At 42.2% G+C, this 22375-nt stretch overlaps 1 protein-coding gene across 1 annotated transcript in view; it reads left to right on the forward strand.

Annotated features, from left to right (window-relative positions):
• Positions 1–558: 558 nt before the first annotated feature.
• Positions 559–22375, forward strand: part of GAN (gigaxonin) — a 36450-nt gene continuing 14633 nt past the window's right edge. Inside the window, exons 1-5 of the mRNA XM_034425420.3 lie at positions 559–882; positions 14360–14474; positions 15163–15513; positions 18076–18293; positions 20303–20424. Of these exons, the coding sequence (XP_034281311.1) occupies positions 707–882; positions 14360–14474; positions 15163–15513; positions 18076–18293; positions 20303–20424 (982 nt within the window). The 5' untranslated portion in view covers positions 559–706. The remainder of the gene's footprint in view (positions 883–14359; positions 14475–15162; positions 15514–18075; positions 18294–20302; positions 20425–22375) is intronic.

A 22375-nucleotide genomic window follows, 5' to 3' on the forward strand; every position in this document is an offset into this window, starting at 1 on the left:
GACTTCCAACTCCCAGAATTCCTTTAAGCCTGGCGGACTTCAACTCCCAGAATTCCTTTAAGCCTGGCGGACTTCAACTTCCAGAATTCCTTTAAGCCTGGCGGACAGGGAATTCTGGGAGTTGGTCCGCCAGGCTTAAAGTTGCCAAGGTTGGAGACCTCTGCTCCAGAGGAAGTAAACCATAACACCAGACACCCTATTTTTGGGCTGGGAAGCCTGGGAACTGTAGTCCCACACATCCGATTGGGCTGGAAACTCAGGTCTGCAGCCCATCTTCCTTCTGAGCATATCCAGAAAGCCAGGCCCCTCCGTTATCAACAACATTAAAAGGAGGAAAAGTCAGGCCAGCCTCGCTCCTTCCCCTTCCCGGCTGGGAACGAGGGGCATTGTAGTCGGGGGGGGGCGGGGGAGGAAAACTCTGGCTTTTCTTCTTTTTTTGCAGCACGTGCTAGGCGCGGCCGAAGCCCCGCCCCCACGAGGGGAGGAGGAGGAGGGGAGCGAGCGCCCCTCCCCTCTCGGGATGGGGGGAGGCGTCACCCTCGCCGCCCCGCCCCCGGATGGGCGTGTTTCCGTCGCGCGGAGATGAGGTCAGGCGTCGCCGGCGCGGCGCGGCAGGATGGCGGTTCCCGGCCGGCGTTGAAGAAGTGAGGGCGAGTCGAGGCGAAGGCGCAAAGCGCGCGGTGGGGGGGTCGAAGCCGCCGCCGCCATGTCGAGCGGGGCTCCGGGCAGCTCCGTCTCCGACCCGCAGCACGCGGCGCGGCTGCTGAGGGCGCTGAGCTCCTTCCGTCAGGAGGGCCGCTTCTGCGACGCCAACCTGGTGCTGGACGGGCAGGAGATCCCGGTGCAGACCAACATCCTGGCCGCCGCCAGCCCCTACGTCAGGTGGGTCAGCGGAGCCCGGGCCAGGCCGTGAGGGAGGGAAGCCGTCCCTGTCCTCATCTTCCTTTGTTTACTCTGACTCCTTTCATGGATTCAAATGGTACATTTATGCCAGGGGTGGGCAACGGTGGCCCTTTGACCACCTGTGGACTTCAACTCCCAGAATTCCTGAGACAGCTAAGCTGTCTCAGGAATTCTGGGAGTTGAAGTCCACAGGTGGTCAAAGGGCCACCGTTGCCCACCCCTGATTTATGCTTTTACCCTCTTATCTTATATATGCTTTTTTTTTTATTGAAAAGTTTTTTTAAAATTTTTTTTAAAAAACAATTCCCCCCCTCCTCCCCCCCCCGGACTTCCCAGAGCAAAATACAGGGTATAGCATTTAACAAACAGAAGCTAACATATGCAGACTATCTATAAACTCCTATCTCCCTCTTGCACTTTAACTCCCCTTTACATGACTAAATATAAGAATTCCCTTAAATATCTTTTTTTTTCCCACTCATAAGCTATTTGAAACTTTTTAGTCCCATATTTATTTTGAATATAGTCAATCCATCTTCTCCATTCCAATATATATCTTTCATTTGAATGATCCTTCAAATATGCTGAAATTTTAGCCGTCTCCGCTAAATTCACTACTTTTCGTGTCCATTCTTCAATAGTAGGTAGATCTTCCTTCTTCCAGGACTGCGCCATTATATATGCTTGACAAACAAAAAAACTTAGGATGGTGATTATGAAGCAAAGAGGAGCCTCTCGGTGGTTGCTATGGGGGGGGGAGGTTGGGAGTTGGTCTGTTTTCCCCTAGACCTCAGTGCTTCTCTTGTGTCATAGGACATTTTTTTTATATGTTATTTTATTTCGTCAAGCGCCTATTAGATAACAGAAATGGATGTAAACATAATTATTAAAGAAAGAAGCAGACATCCGGCGAGCTCGGGAACTTTTTAAAATTTTAAAATGTAATTAAAATTTTATTTAAGGAAGCTTTTAGTTAAAATTTTAAAACGTAATTAAAATTTTATTTAAGTAAGCTTTTAGTTAAAATTTAAAAATAATTAAAATTTTATTTAAGTAAGCTTTTAGTTAAAAGTTTAAAATTTTAAGTTCCGGAGCTCGCAGGATGTCTGCTTCTTTTTTTACTAATATACCTGGAACTTGTATTTTTAGAATAGTTTGTAAACATTAATTATAAATACATGAAAAGGATACGAATAAAAGAAAACATTAGGACGAGGATGGTAGGCACGCTGGTGCTCTTATCTTGTGTCATATGACATTTTTATTTTATTTTGTCAAGCATGTGTTAGATAACAGATATAAGTATAAACATGATTGTGAATACATGAAATGGATATGAATAAATGGGGACAGTAGGACAGGGACTGTACGCATGCTGGTGCACTTATGCACGCCCCTTACAGACCTCTTAGGAATGGGGTGAGGTCAACAATAAACAGTCTTAAGGTTAAAGTTATAGGGATTTGGGGAAGAAACCACAGAGTTGGGTAGGGCATTCCAGGCGTTGACTGCCCTGTGGCTGAAATCGTATTTTTCTGCAATGTGGTTAATAGGCATGGTTTTGTATGTATGTGTCATGTTGGTGTAGCATATGTGGAAGGCGGGTGGCCCTTTGAGAGCAGTAGGCAACGAAATTTCATTTTAACGTACGCCAATTAGTGTGCATTCAAAGGGACAATAAAGTCTGTCTCTCCATCTCAGCTATAGATCATCTATATATCTATATATATATATATTATACAGAGTATATCTGAGTAGCGTGGTGGGCTAGTGGTGAAGGTGTTCACCTCCTACTCGGAGTAGGATAGGGTTAAGAGAAGTAGAACAAAATAAGAAAGTAGATTAGGAAAGCATAAACTATCATCTCTCCCCCCCTATCTATCTATCTATCTATCTATCTATCTATCTATCTATCTATCTATCTATCATCTCTCCCTCCCTCCCTCTCCTCTCTCCCCCCCTCTCTGCCCTAACTGTCAAGTAGAAAAACATCTTGTGCCAACCTGCACTCATCTAGCATGATAGATTACGGTCCATCTCTCTCTCTCTATCTATCTATCTATCTCTCTATCTCTATCTCTCTGATGGAAGATAATGAATAAGGGAGCAGTAGCATTCTTAAAAGCTAAAAGAATATGTATAAAATGTTAACACCGGCTCATTCTTTTAATATATTATTAAATCTAGCTGTATAAGCCATCTATTGCTCTATCTTCTCAGTTGTAATAAAATAAGCTATTTTAGTTACAATAATTGTATAATGTGCCTAAATTCTTAACATTCTATTACATAAATGCCTTAGAGGATTAAATAGAAGGCAGTTTATTGATTTATAAGGAGTCTATAGTAGCCTATCTTACACACTAATCCTAGGTGACTCACCACAAAGTCAATAAACAAATGACATAAACATATCATACTCTTCTCACTATGGCATCGTGACCACCCATGCTCCATTTCCACTGGCTCAACCCCACCAGGGCTTCTTGGTGCAGATGTGACCCAGTGTGCTGAGAGATTTAGAAATCTAGTCTTTTATGGTTGGTCCCAAATTCAGTTCCCAAGGATCCACCATTCAAGATGAATGTAAATTACCCAGCAGAGTAGTTTGTTTATTAAATAGGCATGCATTAAGTTAGTAGCAAAGATGATACAAGGGACAGGCATGTGGTAAACCTTCTGTTTTTTTGTGATAGACTCTTACAAATCCCTACCTAGCTTGTAATAGCCATAAAGAGATGTTGCAGGGATGCTGGCTTGGGAAAAATCAGTATTTCTTTTATTATTCAGATTCTCTCCGCCCCCCGCCCCAAAAACATTTTCTATAAGAGCTTGTTTTTGTTTGGGGTTTGTGGGATGAGAGTTTTCAAGTTAAATTTGGCACGGTTTTTAAGGGTGCCAGAAGAGTAGCACCATAATATATTACCGGTAAACAGAGGCCAATCAGATATGGTTGAGAAACTCCCTGACTGACTTGTTGAAAACCAGAGAGCAGGATTAAATGGTCTCACTTCACGTCCTCCCACAGGACTTGGATGTTTCCAGTTGAGTCAGTAAAGGCACCGGTGGTTAGAGAGACTGTGCCAGGATTTAGTTTTCCGGTTCAGGTAACCTTTTATAGCAATTAAAGGGGTTGAGAGATGCACAGTGAAGAAGCATTCAACTCCCTCCTAACAGGATTGGCATGATCTGGGTCGCAAAAGAAAAGCAATGGCATTCGGGCAAGGGGATCCTGGAGAGGTCCTCTCTTTGTGACGATCTCTGCCCCGTGGAACATCCCTCATCTAGTTGTAATTCAGTTATCCTTTTAGGAACACTGGGAAGTCTTGGCTTTTTTTAAACCGGCGGTAGGACTGGAAGTTCTATGTTCCTTATGGTGTATGTTTGTATTCCTGTTTTCGAACAAGAGTGGTTTTTATTTGCTGCTTGTAGTCTAAATTAAAATTTTAAATTATTTTTTCCTTTGTTAAAAAAAAAAAAGCATTTTGAGCTCCTTCAGCAATCAAGGTGGCTAATATATTGATTAAATAAAATAAATAGCGATTGCTCCAGGGTGCAATATTTAATCCAATGATCGGTTAAAAGTTAGCCATTATTGGACAATAATGGAATGGGACGATCTCATGGCCTGCTTTAGCAGGCTATTCAAATATGCTTAGTAAGCATTGGCTGAACTGGCAGCCTTCCAACAGGCCTCGGATTCTTTTCTTTTCTTTTCTTTAAACAAGTTCCTGCCTGTGAGTTTGAAAGAGTTGCATAGCTTCTTGACAATTGTTGACAACATTTTTCCATGAGTTGCCTGCTAGGTGGTGTCTGGCTTTGCGTGTAACCTTCACTTGTTCAACTTTGTGCCGAACAAGCCAGAACGGCTTGGTTTACTCACACGGCTAAACGATAAGAAATACTTTTGAAAGTAGGGTGGCTGAATCTTTGCTTTCACAGATTATTGAACCCAACAAATAAGAGAATCATTTTTTGATGCTGGCGTGTCCTTTATATAATGTCTTTAAATAATTCTCCTAAACTAGGAAGGAAGGTAACTCTGAGCATGTGCAGAGTCCCCCTCTCCCATTTTTGTGCTCTAATGATGTCCTGTTGCTTCTCATTGAAAAATTAAGCATCAGTTCTTCAACTGAGGCATTTACTGAACTCGACGAGAAAGCCTGAATTATGAAGTCATGTCACCGGAAAGGGATTGTTGAAATTAGCTTTAACTTCATTTTGTATCTTAGCTTCTAATATGAAACTGATACCAGTTGCTCACCTGGCCATCTCTGCAGGGCTGTTCATCCAGGTACTGTCCATGTTCTTAACCATCCAGGTTCTTAACATCAAGAAAATATTTGTGTGCCTTCAAACCACGAGAGCAGACTAGCTCTAAGAACAACCAGATGAGAAGTCTCATGCTGCTTAATTTAAAATTTAGAGCAACTGGTAACAAAGGTAAAATTATGTATGAGCAACCACATTATGGATTCAGGGGGTTTCTTTTTCTGTTCTTTTGATTTCTTTTTTGCTTCTTGCTTGGCCAATTAGTTACCAACCCCCCTATTTCTTCCTTCTTCCTGCCATTTCCCACTTCTCCAGCACAAGAAAGGCACTATCGTAGATTAAAAAGTGTAAACAAACCTCTCAGATAGATAACAGGAGATTCCTAGGTTGACCTCTTTTCATGGGCAACCCTTCTGTTAATCGTCAGAGCCCCTTAAAACCAGTCCTTTCCTTGTGCTGTGAACAGGAGAAAATTGCTGACTTCCTCATTAAGACAGGTAGGAAGAAGTTTAGAATATATGCCTCTTACATCTGGATGGATGGGTGGAGTGGTGGGAAAATTACTGACACATTCAGGTGTATCATTCATGCAAAAAGAGGCAGAGCCTCTGTTGTTTACCAAGACTTCAGTGGGTAATATTGGTAGTTAAGAGCTATCAGCGCCTTTGTGAAAATCAAAGAGGCATTTTTTCATGGTGAAGAAGAGTTATGAAACTGCTGACTGTCAAGTAATTAAAGAGCCTTTTCTTGGAGGATTTATATTAGGGATCCCCAAACCAGGCAGCTTTAAGACTTGTGGACTTCAACTCCTATGCTGGCTGGAGAATTCTGGGAGTTGAAGTCCACAAGTCTTAAAGTTGCCAAGTTTGAAGACCTCTGATTTATATAGTTTAAATGCTAGAAAGCATGTTAACTCTGGGAATAAAGAATGGCAGTAAACAGCTGAGATAGGAATTTCACAACTGATTACATAAATATTTCTCAAATAAGAAGCTGAAGATGTGTCACATATAATTTAAACTGTAGTTCTTCTTCCCTTCCTTAACTCTAAATACATTATTTAAATACTCATTTTAAATAAAGCAACAGAACACTCTTATCTAAAAGATGCCTGGGTATTTAAAGGTCCTTATTATAGGATGCAATTAGTGTTTTCATAATGTTGTGACACTCTTGGAAAGAGAGCAGTGATTTATTACACTATTTTCTTCCATGTGAAGATCTGCTTCTCCACTGTGTAGGATAAGTTCCAAATCAAGGTACTGTATTTTTCAGAGTATAAGACGCACTTTTTTCCCTCCTAAAAGAGGCTGAAAATTTGGGTGCGCCTTATACTCCGAATGTAGAAGCTTTTTTTTTCCAGCCCTAACGAGGCGCTAGCGAGATCTCCGTGATTTGCCTGCTTTTCTCATAGCTTCTCTCTCCGAAGATCAGCTGTGCTTTAGAAGCTGTTTTTTTATCCCCTAGTAGGGAATAAAAACCAGCAAACTAATGTGCTGAAGCTGACCAGACTAAGAATGCTAGCCAGATGAATACCTTGTAGACAGATTCCCCCCCCCCATTTTCCTCCCCAAAAACTAAGCTGCATCTTATACTCCAGTGCGTCTTATACTCTGAAAAATATGGTAACTTGTAAAAATCACACATTATTATTCCAAGTGCTATAATAAATGTTAAATAGCAGTTGTTTGACAGCTGTCATTTTCCCACCTTGCAATGGCAGTATGTAGATTATTCCTTTTTTATTAGTTTACATGTAAGATATACTGAGATGTGTGTGTGTATACGCACACATGTACACGCACTGCTGTTTAAGAGCTCTAAAGTGGATTGCCAGCCATAGTTAAAATTCAGGTGCTTTTTTATCATCTGTTTTTATGTAATCTTACATGTCTTGTATCTAGCTGAACTAGTTTATCATTTTAGCATATAGTTCAGGCCCATTGGAACATTATTAAATCCTTGGAACAGGTTCTCTTTAATGGATGGAATGTTTTCAAATAATATAAATATTCACATACATTTAATCCACAACGTGTAAAATAAAGAGTTTGGAGATAGATGCAAACATATATTTCTATCTGTCCTTGAGGATTAACAGTACCGGTAGATGAAAAATAATTCAGTTCATTTCTGTATGGAGATGGGAGTATGCATGTAACTGACTCATGCATTTTTTTTTATCAGATGAAAGGTAATTAGAGAAAGAGTGAGAGCATAGATCTGTATTATTATTATTAAGACTGAATCATACTTTCTTCTAAGCTGCTATCTAAGCTAGCACTGGGCATAGACGTGCCTAGTATCCAAATCCTCAGTCTTGAATGAATAGAAATGGTATTATAAGCCATCCCACCATTTCGAATTTTCTTTCCTGCAGTTGCTATTTCCCTTAAAAATTATAGCAAATAATTGCAGAGGTGTTTTTGTTTTTTTTACTTTGAAAAATGTTGTAGGGTTGTTGGATGGGTAGAATTAATCTGAAGTCCCCTGTAGCCACTCCCAGATTTGGACTCTCTTTTGCTAAAATCCCTGAAAGAAAAATCTTAGAACTCAGAATTCAAAACTTAGAATTCAGGAGGTGACTCATTTTTATTCTTTTCCACCCAACGGTACGTTGGGAATAACTGGGCTTAGAACTCTGAATGTCTCTCCATGTCCATCAGCAAGGGAATAGCTCTGCAAAACACAACAAAACTTTGAAGGAAAGGGAGAAGCAAAGCAAAGAAAGAATCAGGCTTTCAAATGGGGCCAGATTTTTTTTTTAAAAAAAGAATGCTAGGAATAATCCCACAGTACATTCCTATGGGAGAGAAAATTGGGCAGCAACTCACCTTGGAAGCTTCTCTTCTTCTCCTTTCTGGTCACCTGAACCAGAATGGAACTGCAGTTAAGAAGCTTGGAGGAAACTTCAGAAGCCCTGCATCCTATCCCTAGTTTGCTTACTTTGCGTCCTGCAGCATGGTTACATATTTACAATATAGAATAGTTAGACACTATCCATGCAACAACAACAAAATCTACCCTAAGTTTTTTAAGATACTGTTTTAAGTATCTAAATGTTACTGACCTATTTGTTGTGTTTTAATTTTTTAAAATCCTCCTTTTGTTACTTTGTACACGCTGAGCTTGTCGATCGAAAGGTCGGCAGTTCAGCTGTTCGAATCCTTAGTGCCGTGTAATGGGGTGAGCTCCCAGCTTCTGCCAACCTAGCAGTTCAAAAGCATGTAAAAAAAAATGCAAGCAGAAAAATAGGGACCACCTTTGGTGGGAAGATAACAGCGTTCCACGCGCCTTTGCCGTTGAGTCATGCCGGCTACATGACCACAGAGACGTCTTTGGACAGCGCTGGCTCTTCGGCTTTGAAACGGAGATGAGCACCGCCCCCTAGAGTCGGGAACGACTAGCACATATGTGCGAGGGGAACATTTACCTTTTATATTAAATAACATGAATGCCAAGTTTATTTTGAATATTATTTTGTCTTCCCTTCTACCTCAAAACCCTGCAATCTCCGTATAACCTCTTGTCTCAGTCCTTTGGGTCAGGTCTAAATTCTTTTACACCCTCGAATGTGTTACGAGAAATGAAGCTGCTGTACATGATGATCGTAATAGGTGCGAGGGGAACCTTTACCTTTACAGTAACTCCTTCCGTCCTCTGTTTTGTCCACAGTATCAACTCTGTGAAGTGGGTTGAGCTGAGAGAGCGACTGGCCCAATGTCACCTTGGTCATTATTTTAAAGTTCAATAGTTGACTTACATAGAGTTTGGAAACCAAAAGAAGTCTAGTGCTCCAGATTTGGTTCTGAAAGTGGCCTCCCAAGTAAAGCAAGTTGCCATTTATGCATTGGTCCAAAAAGAGAAATACGTTATCAAGGAAAGCAAAGCAAACCAAGCACAGATTTACATTCATCCTCCATGTGTGTCTATTGTATATACAAGAGCCAGTGTTGTGTAGTATTTAAGGTGCCAGACCAAATGCAAAGAGGCCCATGTTAGCGAGTCCTCCCCAGGCACAGAAACTGCCTGGGTGACTTTGGGCTAAGTGTTTAACACTCAGCTGTAGACTGGGAAGTTGAAAAACATCTGTCTACCAACATCTGTCTGTCTATGGGCCAGTATGATAGATTATGGGACATAACTTTCAATAAAGAGGCCTTCACCCTGAAACTGTTTGGGCTACAATATTATAGAAATAAAGGTAAAGGTAAAGGTTTCCCTCACACATACGTGCTAGTCGTTCCCGACTCTTAGGGGGCGGTGCTCATCTACGTTTCTAAGCCGTCTGTGGTCATGTGACTGGCATGACTCAACACCAAAGGCGCACAGAACGCTGTTACCTTCCTACCAAAGGTGGTCCCTATTTTTCCACTTGTATTTTTTATGTGCTTTCGAACTGCTAGGTTGGCAGAAGCTGGGACAAGTAACGGGAGCTCACTCTGTTATGCAGCACTAGGGATTCGAACCGCTGAACTGCCGACCTATCAATGGACAAGCTCAGCGTCTTAGCCACTGAGCCACTGCATTCCTATTCTAGAAATACAATATGTCTTATCAGAAATAGGGAGAGTATAGCCAGATACCTTGTGTTGCTACTTCATCTCCTGCTATCTTCTAATAGGAATTTTACATCCCCATTTTCTTACCTCTAGATCAGCTTCAAAGTTCACATAGAAGTTACTTCCAAACAGAAGATTCTTCTCCTGCGGTCCTTTTGTGAGTGAGGTCTGGTCCAGTTTTCAGGATACCATTGACCTACTAGTGCACTTAGGGGAGAATACGTGAGTGGATAGGGGAATAGAAATAGTTCATAAAGTTTAAGTATAAATATTGTAGTAGCTCCTTCTGTAAATGGAAGGGTAGAGTCCCTTGGGTTTTTTTTTTTTTTTTTTACACAGAGTGTTTGTTTTTATTTTAAGTGGCTCTTGTGCAGAGCACCTGAAAACAAAACACACAACCAAAACTCTCAGAAAATTGGCAGTGGGAACAGGGTGTGGTTAAAGCTTATATCTTTTAATTTGTGCTGCCAAAGGGCTAAGGTATGACATGCAGAAAAATAATAATAAAGCCTTGTTTGTTTATTTGTTTTTTGGAGGTGAGGGGACAGGAACTGATTTTAGGGTTTCATTGTCTCAACTCTGTAACACAAAGCCCCCTAAAATGCATTTTTAATGAAATCAAATTAGAAGAACAAGGGGATAACATTACAGCTATAGAATAAAATCGCACCACATTAAAGCCGCCTTGTATATATTACATAATTAAGCAAGATTTAATTAGGGTGAACATGGGGAAATCGTTCCGCCAGCCCACAAATTTTCATATAGGATTTATCTAGGAAAGAAGTACGATGATTCAGCTGTGTTTTGGCACTGGGATGTTGCTTTGGGTCAGTAGCTGTAGGTGAGATTTAGGAAGTAATGAAATCTATACGGTTGCTTCCACAGGGCAAAGAGGCTATATATGCGCCTCTTTAAACATTGATTTACCCCAGACACATCTCAAGGCAATTATGAAAAGCTGGAAAAAAATGCATAAGCAGGGAGGAGCATAGACTCCTGGTTCTCCCTGCAGTCTTTTTCCCATTTGAGGATCTTTGCTTTGATGTCAGTTCCCTTCTAGTGGCCGGGGGGGGGCAGGGGGGGGGAGAGGAAAATAAACAAGGAAAAGCACCTTCCTTCTTATCTGCATAATGAGTAACTCAGGGGCAGAGTGACTCAAGAAACTCTTTCCATTATGTCTTATGTCTTGAATTTAGTAAAATGAATGCTGGACTAAAACTTCTCCTGTAAGACCTGAACAGAATCTCTCTCTCCCCCGCTCCCTCTCTCTCCCTCCCTCACTCTCCCCCCTCTCTCTCCCTTTTTCTCTCTCTCTTTGTCTCTCTCCCCCTTCCTCCCTCACTCTCCCCCCTCTCCCTTTTTCTCTCTCTTTCTCTCTCTCCCTCCCTCTCTCTGTGTGCGTGTGCTATCCATATCAGCAGTGATCCCAACTTTGACCACAGGGAAGGGATTGGAATAAGATGTCCGCTGAAAAAAAATTCCCCCTTGTTTTCTGCCACGTTTAATAAAAGCTTAATGCTGACTCAGGGCTCTGAGAAATGTGTCCTGAGCTACATTTGCTGTATAGTTTCCGTAGATTAAATTCTTTGTGTTTTATGCTTCTCTGTGAATCCGCTATAGATTCATCTACCTGTGCACACAAGTAGATAAATGTATATACAAGAACACAGAGAGATAAATTGTCTAAACAAACCGTTTAAGCAGCTTATAGCTCTGTATATATAATCAAATCACCAAATAGTTAACAGGCTGACACACGGATATAATAGCATCAGAGGTTGAAAGAGGGCCGTTTTTGACAGTGAGCAAGCCTTTAAATTCCATTAAATTGAGGTCACTGGATAAATTTATGACTCTCCCTCCGCATCCTGCATAACTGATGCTCAGTGGTATTTGGTGCTTCGGAGCTTATTGCATATTTCATGCATGTAAATGTATATCTCGAAACAAGTCCTGGGAATAGCTATGGCCATCTGCATTTTATTTCTAATAACTTCTCACCGAGGATTCACTTTTAGTTGACAGTTGAGAATTACATTCTCCCATCTTCTCTCTCCTTGCCAGTATATATATTATCTCCTTCTATGTTTGCTGTTTGGAAAAGCATACGAGTTTCTTACTGATGACCTGAGCAACTCATCAATAAACTTTCTCGCCTATCTTGTTTCCCCCCGAAAATAAGACCCAACCAGAAAATAAGGCCTGGCATGATTTTTCAGGATGCTCATAATATAAGCCCTATCCCCAAAATAAGTCCCAGTTAAGATTGTCAGCCAGATGGGTGCATTTTGTCCTGTATTTCCCCCAAAATAAGACCTAACCAGAAAATAAGCCCTAATGCGTCTTTTGGAGCAAAAATTAATATAAGACCTGGTCTTATTTTCGGGGAAACGCTGTACATTTTAAAGCTTGGTACCCTTTAAAAAAAAAAGTCGACAGCAAGTTAGATCTGTTTCTGTCTTAAACAAAACCGAAAGAAATAAGGACATTTATTTCTACTGCTGTTCTTGCTTCATTTCCTCGCTCTCGCTTATCTATTCTGAAGGAAAGAGTGTTTCTAATTGGAAGTCCCAAAGGTGCTTTTTCAGGAGGGTAACTGGACTTTCTCGTTTTTTTCTTTTGAAGACGTTTCGCTTCTCATCCAAGAAGCTTCTTCAGCTCTTGACAGGATACTGGGGAATGGATGGGAATGAAAAATCCCTTTGGGACAACCATGGCCTGGATGACTCATAACATCTCTACAAACTTTCTAATTCAGTGTTTCTCAACCTTGGCCGCTGGACGATGTGTGGACTTCAACTCCCAGAATTCCCCAGCCAGCAGAGCTGGCTGGGGAATTCTGGGAGTTGAAGTCCACACATCGTCCAGCGGCCAAGGTTGAGAAACACTGTTCGAATTGGAAGTTTCTTGATCCTGTGTGTAAGTTCAAGTTTTTAAGTGGAAAATTACATAAAAGGCTGAACCAGAAAAGGCTCGTCTGTATAAAACGTGCTGTGTAAACACATCCTTTGTAATCTTGCACACAAAAGCTGTTCCTGGTTGCGTGTGCGTGCATGTATGTGGCAAAGAGAACAATTCTGCTGGGGCTCCCATCAGGAAGGCTTCAAGTCGGCTGGTTGGTTTGAAGGAAGAGACTTTCCCACACGCTGACATGTTTTGCAAAGCATCCTTTTCTTTTAATGAAGACCACAGCAAAGTTGTGCCACGATCTCATTGACAAGACAGAACATTCAGCATTTTGGCCTTTTGGCCAGTTCTTAACAGAGACACGGCTATGATATTAACCTTTTCTAATTTAAATGGCGGCGAGCAAGACAAGGCCCGGTGTCCGTGGTTTCATTTGAATCTAGCTGTCAAGTAAAATAATTCAAATTTTGCTTGATTGATTCTGTTGTTTCTGTCGTTTGTAATACTTAACAATAGCTTCTGCTGTTCCTGTGATTCTGACAAATTGCGAGTCCCTGAAGTTTAAACATTGATGTGGGATGTTTCTTTAATTATTTGGCTTAATTGGACATTTCATGCAATACCTGATAAAGAGCCATGACCTTGCTTCACATTGAGGAGTCTGTCATCTGCACCTCTATAACTGTCTGGTTTGGTTCTGCAACCCAACAAGACAGACACAGACTTCAGAGGATAATTAGAACTGCAGAAAAAATAATGGCTACCAACTTGCTGCCTTCCATTGAGAACCTGTATACTGCACGAGTCAAAAAGAGGGCTGTGCAAATATCTACAGACCCCTTGCATCCTGGACATAAATTGTTTAAACTCCTACCCTCAAAACAACGCTATAGAGCACTGCACACCAAAACAACTAGGCACAAGGACAGTTTTTTCCCAAACGCCATTACTCTGCTAAACAAATAATTCCCTCAACACTGTCAAACTATTCACTAAGTCTGCACTACTATTAATCTTCTCATCGTTCCTATCATCCATCTCCTCCCACTGATGACTGTATGACTGTAACCTTGTTGCTGGTATCCTTAAGATTTATATTGACTGTTTCCTAATATGATTTGATTGCTTATCTGTTCCCTATGACTATCATTAAGTGTTGTACCTTATGATTCTTGACGAATGTATCTTTTCATTTTATGTACACTGAGAGCATATGCACCAAGACAAATTCCTTGTGTGTCCAATCACACTTGGCCAATAAAGAATTCTATTCTGTCCTGTCCTGTCCTGTCCTGTCCTGTCCTGTCCTGTCCTGTCCTGTCACCGGGCCTTGTTTTGCAGTCATAGACTTACTTATATTTGTTGCATTTGGAGAAATGTATCATTACATCATCTGGAATTATTCTGTACAAATGCTCAGGTATCCATATGGACCTGACAAATGTACAACCTATCTGAGATTTAAGAAATGAAATGAAAAGGGATAATTTTTATCATTAAATGGAATACTAAATGCCACGAAACTCCACTGAACGTCTAAATAATTATTGCCATGAAATGTTAATATTTATTAACTTAAGAATTTTCTACTTGTGCTCTTGGAATTTTTGAGAACAATCATAGAAGATGTTATTATTGAAAACAATCCGGAAGCTGGAATGTTTTTCATGTGTGATTTTCTGAGACGTTTTGCTCTATTCTGTCTTTTACAGAACAAAACTGAACTATAACTCTCCCAAGGATGATGGATCCGTGTATAAAATTGAACTTGAAGGGATATCTGTGGATACCATGAAAGAGATTCTGGACTACATCTTCAGTGGCCAGGTATGTGTTACTAATCCTAATCCTCCATAATGTCTTCAGGAATATTCTGTGTGCATATATGTGTATCCAGTCGCAATTCTGACCATGTGCGCTCAAAAGTAAGTCTAGAGATATAAGTTAAATCTCTTACAAAATAAGTTCATAAAACAGAAATATTTCACAATGAATCCTGGCCGGTTTCTGATGGATCTCCTGGTGGATCACTAAAAACTTCACAAAGTTAAAATAGACTTTGCCCCAGTTTGTCAAATGCTCATTTCATTCTTAAGCATCATGTGATTGTTCAAAAAGATTATGGTTTTTTATCTATTGAATTCTGAATATACTCTAGCATCCATTAAGAAAATGCAGCTGGAGGAGATTGGAAGTCCAAGTGGGGAATCTCACTTCTGCAGCAGCCAGCCAAACACTTTGCCGAAAGTTGCAAACCCCAAGGAAAATCAAAACATCTGCTATGTGTTCTGTGACTCTGAAAGCCAAGTTAGAAATAGAATAAAAGAGTTGGAAGGGTCCTTGGAGGTCTTCTAGTCCAACCCCCTGCTGGCTGGCCATAACATCTTTTGTATTTTTCTAGCACTCCACTTTTACTTGTTTATTAATCTAAGGTACTAACATATAGCAAGGTATCTGGAGTCTGACTCATGCCTTCGTCATAACTTGGCTGTACTTTTCTGCCCTTGAACCCTAGATCAAGCTAAGCGAAGAAACCATCCAGGATGTGGTACAAGCTGCTGACCTGTTGCTGCTTACGGACCTGAAAAAGCTCTGTTGTGAGTTTCTGGAGGGTTGCATTGCTGCTGAGAACTGTATTGGCATTCGGGACTTTGCACTACACTACTGTCTCCTCCACGTTCACTACCTGGCCTCAGAGTATCTTGAAACACACTTCCGGGATGTCAGCAGCACAGAAGAATTCCTAGAACTCAGTCCTCAAAGACTAAAAGAAGTCCTCTCCTTGGAGAAGTTAAACGTCGGGGATGAAAAACATATTTTTGAAGCGGTCATTCGGTGGATTTCCCACGATCCCGAATTAAGAAAGGTACAGAGTCCAAAAGTTAACTTTTAAGATGTTTGGATAAAACGTACGGTTATTTGCTCATGTTGGTTTATTCGGATGCTTCTAATGTTGGATGTTTGGCTCCCTGCTTTGGAACATGGTCATTTAATGTTTGCTCTGCTTCGATTCTCCTTGCTCCTGTAGTTCCTACATCATCCCATACAGGTAGTCCTCGACTTACGACCAAAACTGAGCCGAGATTTCTGTTGCTAAGCAAGACATTTGTTAAGTGAGTTTTGCCCCATTCTGCGACTTTTCTTGCCACATTTGTTAAGTGAATCACCACAGTTGTGAAGTTAGCAACACGGTTGTTAAGCAAACCTGGCCCTCCCCATTGATTTTGTTCATTAGAAGGTCACAAAAAGTGATCACGTGACCTTGAGACACTCTTAACCGGTTATGAGTCGGTTGCCAAGCGCCTGAATTTTGATCCGCTGAACATGGGGATGCCGCAATGGTTGTAAGTGTGAAAAACAGTCATAAGTCACTTTTTTGAGTGCCGCTGTGACTTTGAATAGTCACTAAACGAACTGCTGTTAAATTGAGGACTACCTGACCTCCAGGATATCAGCAGGCATTATTCACTGTCGAATTCACCATCTTAGCTGCACCATCAAGAACAGTTGTTTATCTAAAAACTCAGGAGTAGGAATAAAAGAAAGCTAAATTTTGTCCTAACATCATATTCTCCATTTTGGCAGAATTGGAACATTTATTGCAACCATATGTATTATTCAACTTGTAAATAGACTGTAGAATTTCTTGTCATTGCTTTTTTTTCTTTAGGCACACCCCTGCCCCCCCCCTCATTCATTACAAGACTTAGTCGTTGGAACCATTTATTCTCTATTTATTTAGAGTATGGCAAATATATGGACTTATAGTCGTTTAAATATTAATGTCCATTCCGCTCAGCTTGTTGAAAAAAAATCAGACATTGGGCTGCTGTGATAATGGACATTTGGACACAATGTGGTGGATATTTTGTCGAGGAGCACCACAGTCACACAGAGACAAGACCCCACTAAAACAATGAGTCCAGGCAGACACCATGTTGGGTACGGATTCTGTTCAGAGTTGACCAATGCTGGCGAGGAAGGTCAAAACCTGGCAGACCCTCCTTCCACACCATATCGTATGCTGCAGTAAGGTCGATGAACACAGCTGTGGTTTTTAAGCCTCGCTGGAAACCAGCCTCGATATGTCCTGTTAGACTCAGCACCTGATCTGACGAAAGCCGGGGTTTATCTGTTGCCATGTATTTAGAGAGCCAGGAGTTCTACAAAGATGCCTGACTGCCAGCTGTCGTTAACTTCCAATTCTTAGATGTAGTCTGGCTGCTAGTTGTTGCTAAGTCGTTTGGTTCACACTACCATGCTATCCAGGATGCACCACGAGGAGGCAAACTAGCATCACACCCAATTTATTCTCTAATTTGGATAAGACCCCTGCTTTGGCCTACAATTGCTGAAACCTTGATAGAGCCTTGGTAGTACAGTGGTCTAAGGCACCCTGTTATTAAGCTGGTTATTAAGACCAGATGCCTGCAATTACTGCAGGGTTCGAATCTCTCCAAGGCTCAAGGTCGACTCGGCCTTCCATCCTTTCTAAGGTAGGTAAATTGAGGACCCAGTTTGTGGGGGCAATAAGCTGACTTTGTATAAATATACAAAAGGATGAAGGCTATTGCTTAGCGCATTGTAAGCCGCCCTGAGTCTCCGGAGAAGGGCGGCATATAAATCAAATTAAAAAAAAAACCAAAACCTGGTCTAGGATTTCCTGCCATGCCGAGGTGGTTCATAGCAGCATTGGTCTCCTGCAAATATAGTCCTTACCCTGCCACTGCTTCCCCCCTCTGAAGTTGCCCCTCTTCCTGAGAAAATGTCAGCATTCTGATGCTGCCATAAAAAGACAAGGCTTGACTTTTCACCTACTTATTTTCTCTGTAGATAATATCTCCTAGGACAGTGGTCCCCAACCTTTTTATCGCGCGGCCCGCTGAGCGCGTGCAGGGGTGGGGGCACGGCCCAGGAGCTTTTGCGCACGGCCCATTGCGCACGGCCCAGGAGCTTTTGCGCACGGCCCAGGAGCCTTTGCGCTGCAGCGTTCATGTCCCCCGGCCGCTGCGCGGCCCGGTGCCAGGTACTCCACGGCCCGGCACCGGTCCGCGGACCGGGGGTTGGGGACCACTGTCCTAGGAGATGGGATGGGAGGGGGGAACATTCCTGTGGGGTGAGGTCAGAAGCTGGGGAGACTGGCTTGGAAGATGGCCAATGGGAAGATGAGAATTGGGGAACGGAAAGGGAAGGGTTTGGGGGTCAGAGGGTTAGTATCGGCTACGACGAAGTCGGGGCCAGATCTGTCGTACTCAATAAATGGAATATTTCAGCAAAGATTAATTGTTTGGGAGTGCAATTTATTTGAGATGACATCGAAACCTGACAGAAAGTCTTTTTAACAAGAAAAGTTTGAGCACAAAGTTGTCTGTAAAGCTTGTGGAGTTAAGGTCATTTTTTGATTTCCGTTATCTTTGCGGCTCTTCAGGTTCATATGAAGGATGTTATGTCAGCTGTGTGGGTCACTGGATTGGACTCTACCTACTTGCGTGAACAAATGATGAACGAGCCATTGGTTCGGGAGATTGTCAAAGAATGTAACAACATTCCACTCACTCCACCCCAGCAAGAAGAGGCGATGCTGGCTTCTTTTAAACCCCGGGGATACTCTGAGTGCATCGTGACCGTCGGGGGTGAAGAAAGAGTGTAAGTAATTAATGAAAGTAGCTGTGGATCTCATTTGGCAAGAGAAGGAATCAGAAAGACGACGCCATAAATTTGACATAAAGGTCAAACACACCATCCAAGAAATGTTTGAGATTGCAGTAGTAGAGAATAAATGGAGCTTAAGAGTCAAATGGTTGGGTTCTTGGTGGCCTGACCTTACTTTTCCTGCAAAAATGTTTCATTATCAAGCTAAGTCCATCATCGGGTAGACTACTGATGTCACCTGGCTTGGTAACCAAACATCTGCAAGAAGAAAAGTAAGACTGGAAAAGACCAAGAATCTCATGAGTTTGAGAATTATGGATTGCTTTGAGACAGTTATTGTTCTGACCTAGGCTTCCCAAGAGCATGAAGCAGATAAAAAACCCTTTTTATTAAGTTACTGTAAATTCCTCTCATTCGCATCCAGCAAAGTCTTTCAAGGGAGAATTTATAGTCACAGATCTTATCTGGCTTGGGGAGCTGCCAGGCCGATATCTTCAAAACTTGGCAAGGTGTCTCAGAGAGTCACGAACCAATTAAGTGAACTAATTGTCTCCTGCAAATTCCCTTTCGCTCCTCTTTTATTCCATCTGGGAGGGGCCAATCATTGTCTACCTGTGGCCTTACTCCCAAGTTGACCCTTGTTCTTTAGCTGTTCCCTTCGTCTGGCAACTCTGTGCATGCGCACACTGGGAACAGGCTCCAGCTGTTCATCTGCCTCACTGATGTCTGCCTCTGAAGGCAGCTGATAACTGGCATACGGTCCTGGCCCCCTTTCTGCCTCCGATGCAGAGCCCTCATCAGAGCCTTCCCCAGACTCCAGGACTGGCCCAGGTTCCTCCCCAACCTTATCACTGTTCGAATCTGCTACCAGCTCTGCTGTCCGCTGGCTGGCCACAACAGTTATCATTCAACCCAGGGGCCTAGCTTCATCTCTGCTGTCAAGCTAAGATCTGGGAGAGTTTCTTGGCAGCTACCAGTCAAGTTGGCTCGTCTCACTTTTTATATTGAAGTAATTTTAAAGATGGTGAAATGCCACGTTTTAGCCAAAGTGTCCCAGAAAAGGTTTAAATTGACCCTGTAAACCTTTATAGAAAACTATAAAGGATGATTAGTTGCAGCCTGAACTGGTTCCTTGCTGGGTTATATTTAATGATCAAGATCCACAAGGTAAATTGTAATCTACCATATCCTTCCCTTTCTCACACACCCCCCAAAATGGATTAATTTACTAACCAAAGTGTCAAGGTAGGAATACTTTCATATCAAAATAATTGAGTTCTTCTCCTGGATTTTCTTTCTTTATTCCCTCCATCCCAAAGAAAAGTGTTGTGTTCTGATTCTTGTTTTATAGCCAGAAATCAAATTATAATCTTTTTCTCCAAAAAATAAAATAAAGGTTTATTTGGGATTGGTTTATCTCAGCTTCTTACTGTCTTTCCCAGTACTGATTACCGTATTTTTCGGAGTATAAGACACATCTTTTTCCCCCCAAAAAAGAGGGTGAAAATCTGGGTGCGTCTTATACTCTGAATGTAGCCCCGCCCAGCCTCTGAGACATAGGCTGAAAAAAGCATCAGAAAAGAATCCCCCAAACAGAGTTTCAGACGCTTTTTTTCTGAAGCTGTTTCGGAGGCTTTCAGAGGCAGGAAAAAAAGTTTTTTCTGAAACGGAGCTTCAGAAGTTTCAGAGGCTGAAAAAAAAGCAAAAAAGAAGCAAGGCCCAGAGCTCACAACCAAGGAACCTGTTGCTAAAATTCACCTCTGGGAACAGCTGATTGGGGGTATTCCGGGAAGCCGATCTACCTGCCAATCAGCTTTTTTCTTATTTTCCTCCCCAAAAACTAAGGTGCATCTTATACTCTAAAAAATACAGTAGTTTGTGCAGCATATTGCAGTCCAAGTCTTTCTGAAATATTTAAGAGAGAGCGCTGAGCACTTTTTAAAGTGTTTAAAAATGAATTGTCCTATGTGACGAGTTAATTTCTGCTTTTTCTTTCTGTTCAGCTCCAGGAAGCCCTCAGCTGCAGTGCGATGCATGTGCCCTTTGTACGATCGTCACAGGCAATTGTGGATAGAGCTGGCTCCTATGAGTACCGCCAGGATAAACCACAGTGTGCTTTCTGCAGGTAGGAAACTTCCCTCCTTCCCTTGAATAAAAAAGGATACAAATCTTTTAAATATTTACAAAGTCAAATCAGCTTTTAGGTACAGTCGATCAGAACCTGGGCAAGTATTAACCTGTAAATAATTAACTTATCTCTAGTTTAGAGGGAAAAAACATAGAGGGAGGGAGGAAGGAGGAAATATTAGTTTCACCAGACCCATGTGGTGGTAGTTGTGAAGTCGTGTCTGACCCATCGCGACCCCATGGACCACGTTCCTCCAGGCCTTCCTGTCCTCTACCATCCCCTGAAGTCCATTTAATCTGCTTCAGTGACTCCATCCAGCCACCTGGTTCTCTGTCGTCCCCTTCTTCTTTTGCCCTCAATCGTTCCCAGCATTAGGCTCTTCTCCAGTGAGTCCTTCCTTCTCATTAGGTAGCCAAAGTATTTGGGTTTCCTCTTCAGGATCCGGCCTTTTAAAGAGCAGTCAGGGTTGATCTCCTCTAGGACTGACCGGTTTGATCGCCTTACAGTCCAAGGGACTCGCAGGAGTCTTCTCCATCACTAGAGTTCAAAGGCCTCAATTCTTTGGCGCTCAGCCTTTCTTATGGTCCAACTTTCACAGCCATACATTGCAACTGGGAAAACCATCGCCTTGACCATATGCACTTTTGTTGGCAGGGTGATGTCTCTGGTTTTTAGAATGCTATCTAACTTTGCCATAGCTTTCCTCCCCAGGAGCAAGCGTCTTTCAATTATACCCATCTGGTATATCAATTAAATAAATATTTGATGAGGTGACTGGTTTTTGTCTGATAAATACAAGGCAATATTCAAAAGAGATCAGTGGGAAATGTTATTGTATTCATAGCTTTTCTAAAGTTTATCCTCTTGCTATTGTATTCTAAGAGGTATCGTAGGTTTTTAGCAAAATAAATTTTCTTTGCTTCCATTTCCTCTGGCAGCATCTTCAGGGGCCACATATTTGTGGAAGTTAGAACAGGAAAGATTGTAGACACAGCATCACAATTTGATCCCTGACATTTTATATGATGTAGGTGCATATATAAAAGGGTTGCGGCTTAGAATTGCGATATGGTGAACTATCTGGCCATTTTGGAGATGTTGTCATTTCCCACTTAGACATTGTGTACAAGGAAGTGCTATCAATATGTACATCCTTGTCTTAGGAGCCCAGTCATATTGTATATATTTTGCTTTTTTTTTTTTAATTCTTCATTGACTATGAATATAGTCAGAATACAGAATAACAAGAGTTGGAAGATAATTTGGAGGTCTTCTAGTCCAACTCCCTGCTCAAGCAAGAAACCTTATATCAGTGATGGCTAACCTTTTTGCCATTGCATGCCAGGAAGGGGGGGGGTTGCGCGCCTGCGTGCCCACACCCATAATTCTATGCGCCCTGCACATGCACACATGACCCCCCTCCCCCCCACTCCTTGCACATGATGGCCCAGTAGGCCCATTTTTCTGTCTCACTTGGCTCCAGATCCTCTCTATGAGTCTGGGGATGGCGAAAACGGCCTTCCCCACCCCCTCAGAAGCCCTCCGGAGGCCAGACATAGCCCGTTTCCCAACTTCTGGTTGGACAGGAAGTGACATTTTTTGCTGTCTTCATAGAAGGCTCTGGAGGACCTCCGAGGGGATGGGGAAGGCTGTTTTCTCCCTCCCCAGACTCATAGAGAGGTTCTGGAGCCAGGTGAGAAAGAAAAATGAGCCTTCCTCACCCACCCACCCCGAGGCCCTCCGAAGGCAGGAAACAGCCTGTTTCCCTACTTCTGGTGGGCCCAGAAGGCCCGAAAATCAGCTGGAGCTGAGCTCGCGTGCCCACTGATATGGTGGCACACGTGCCATAGGTTCATCATCACGGCCCTATACCATTTCATACAAATGGCTGTCCAGTCTCTTCTTAAAGGCCTGCAGTGGTGAAGCACCCACAACTTCTGAAGGCAAA

This window comes from Pantherophis guttatus, chromosome 11 (assembly GCF_059756535.1).
Source record: "Pantherophis guttatus breed Tessera chromosome 11, ASM5975653v1, whole genome shotgun sequence".
Lineage (NCBI taxonomy): Eukaryota > Metazoa > Chordata > Lepidosauria > Squamata > Colubridae > Pantherophis > Pantherophis guttatus.